At 35.7% G+C, this 2,809-nt stretch overlaps 1 protein-coding gene across 1 annotated transcript; it reads left to right on the top strand.

Moving 5' to 3' along the window:
- Positions 1 to 421: 421 nt before the first annotated feature.
- Positions 422 to 1,785, top strand: LOC120072013 (probable xyloglucan endotransglucosylase/hydrolase protein 26). Its single transcript, XM_039024437.1, has 4 exons — positions 422 to 625; positions 736 to 836; positions 912 to 1,105; positions 1,277 to 1,785. The coding sequence occupies exons 1-4, from the start codon at positions 460 to 462 to the stop codon at positions 1,698 to 1,700; spliced, it is 885 nt and encodes a 294-aa protein (XP_038880365.1). The 5' UTR covers positions 422 to 459; the 3' UTR covers positions 1,701 to 1,785.
- Positions 1,786 to 2,809: the final 1,024 nt, after the last annotated feature.

The following is a 2,809-nucleotide window of genomic DNA, read 5'->3' as shown; positions in this document are numbered from 1 at the left end:
ATAAATGTGTTAAAAGTAAGTTTGTCCAATAATCAATAAAACATGAAATTTTGAGAATCTATATCATATGGTTCATACTTTCTTAGCATTATGCTCCATGCCCTTTATCAAACTGGGGGCTCCAAACATCTCTCTACACCATTTGAACCAACAAATTATAGCTAATGGATCGTAGGCCATCAAAACATCCACACACACATGGTTGCTATTAGATGTCTATCAATTCAGTAAATATACATTAATAGAAAAAAGAACCAATTTCCACCATTGAAACAAAGGACCTTTTCAAATTTACTATTCTAAAGATTGCAAAGCTGTAATTCATATATTTAACCAGTGTCTAATATTGAACAAGGAAAATAAAGCTATATAAAGCAATCACAAAGTTCAATCTTTGGAAACATCCCATTTCAATCCCAAAAAGGAAGACAAAAAGATCTTCCTGATATTGGGATTGAAATGGCAACGTTTCAATCCCTTTCTACAGCATTTCTGGTCTATGTGATTGTGTCTAATCACATTTTAGTTGAGGCCAATATGGCAAAGAACATGGTTCTATTCTGGGGAAATAGTCAGTCCAAAATAGAAGGGGATAACCTTCAGCTTGTTTTGGACAAAAGCACAGGTGAAAAATAACATCATTTAATTTCCTGCTTTCTTGAACATACCTCCATGTTTCTCATGGCCATGTGCAAAATAAACAAATTTCATGTCGTGGCGATCATGTTTTCGCAGGCTCGGGAGCAAAGTCGAAGAGAAGTTTCTTATTTGGAAGCTTTGAAGCTCTCATCAAGTTCGTTCCAGGGGATTCTGCAGGATTAGTAACAGCGTTTTATGTATGGTTCAATATCTAAACAATGTTACATCATATTTGATATGTGACAAATTATGATCTTAAAATATTTTTGCAGCTCTCTTCTTCGGGGACATATCATGATGAGATAGATTATGAGTTTTTGGGGAATGCTTCAGGACAGCCTTATACAATTCATACAAACATATTTGCTCAGGGTGTTGGACACAGAGAACAACAGTTTCGATTGTGGTTTGACCCTACAGCTGATTTCCATAACTACACAATTCACTGGAATCCTAGTACTGTTGTGTAAGTGAGAATTAATATCCTGGACCAAATTCTAAGTTCTACTTTAAAAGAATACCATTTACTGCCTTATTTCATCAGATCAGAATATTATGAGGAAAAAAATCAATTTTTACCTTGAAACTTGTTAAGGTCCCGTTTGTTAAGCATTCAGTTTTTGGAGATGATTTTCAGGTGGTATATCGATAGTATCCCGATAAGAGTTTTCCGGAACTACGAGAACGTCCTGAAGCAAAGGATAGGATTCCCTAATAAGAAAGGTATGAGGTTATATACCACTTTGTGGAATGCAGATGATTGGGCAACTCAAGGAGGTCGTGTGAAAACAAACTGGACCAACGCACCATTCACTGCTAATATGCGCCGATTTAGGCCCAGAGCTTGTCATTGGATTGGAGAGCTCAGCAATAGCCAATGTGCCACTAAATCCCCAGAAAACTGGTGGACTTCTCCGGATTATGCGCAACTAAGTGTACGTCAGTTGGCAAAGCTTGGTCGAGTCCGGAGGAATTACATGATATATGATTACTGCAGAGACCCTGCACGTAAACGCCCCAATGGTCGATTGCCACCAGAATGCTATCGACCCCAGTACTAACACAAAGAAGTATAAATACAGATACAAGACACAAATACGACATAACACTATACCCCATATTTTAAAAATCTAGGACGGGACATGGCAAGGGGATGTTTATTAAAATATACATTTTTAATAATATATATCATTTTCATACCCAAGAAAAATATAATGTAAGTGGGTTGATACATTTGTATGCTTTAAAAACTTAGTTTGATGTATTTTACACTTGAAAGTTATTATTGTTGTTACATATGTGTCTTTTTAATCAATCTACTCAACCATTGTTCTATGCATGTATACACATTTATTGCACTAACAACTGCCCAATACGTGTCCAACAAATATCGGAGTGTCCAAGTGTTTAACACATATTGGATATGTACATGCTAGCCAAACTAAAGTGTTTATGCTTCTTAGCACTTATGAAAATTGTTTTTCTTTCATCTTTGAGAGAAGTCCTGTTTGAGAGTTGCGGGTTTTCCTTTTGGGTTTGAGAATGGTTACATGTTACTTATAAAACTTGTTTTCCCACTTAATTTATATGTGAAGTCCTGTAACTGAGGAGCTCTACAAGGTATTAGTGCACAGCAGTACAAAAGTATTTGTCTATTTGCCTTAGGATGCAGAAAACAAGTCTTGCAAATAAGTGAAGAGGCAAAGAAAGGTAAGGAAAGGAAGTATTTGATCCAGAAGTGGTTCATTTTTTACTCTTTAGACGGACTTGTTGAAAGGACTCTTGGAAGATTTATCCGGAAAGATGCGAATGAATTTTTTGTAGCAAGCTGTAGGATATTCAAAACTGAGGTCAATGCATCAACTTTAAGAGAAACATTATGACACCAGTAGTTGAGGAAAAGGAATAACCACAAAACCATCTTTGACTTTGAAAATTAGTAATGATGGAAATAAGTAATATTTTGGAGTATCAACTCTTGAGAGTACTCAAAATTGGAAGGGTACAAGTACTCCAACACTTAGTTTACCTTGAGTTTTTGTTGAAAATGAGGGGCTATTTATGTATTTAGCCCCAAGTGGTTTTTTAGTAATTTACTTTGCCCTAGCTTTTTTTTCTTTACTGTTTTAAGGTTTCCTAGTGCCTATTTATATCTCAGTTCTTTCTTGTA

This window comes from Benincasa hispida, chromosome 2 (assembly GCF_009727055.1).
Source record: "Benincasa hispida cultivar B227 chromosome 2, ASM972705v1, whole genome shotgun sequence".
NCBI classification, from domain to species: Eukaryota; Viridiplantae; Streptophyta; class Magnoliopsida; order Cucurbitales; family Cucurbitaceae; genus Benincasa; species Benincasa hispida.
The sequence above is the reverse complement of the archived record's forward strand: the minus strand, read 5'-3'. Positions and strand labels throughout refer to the sequence as shown.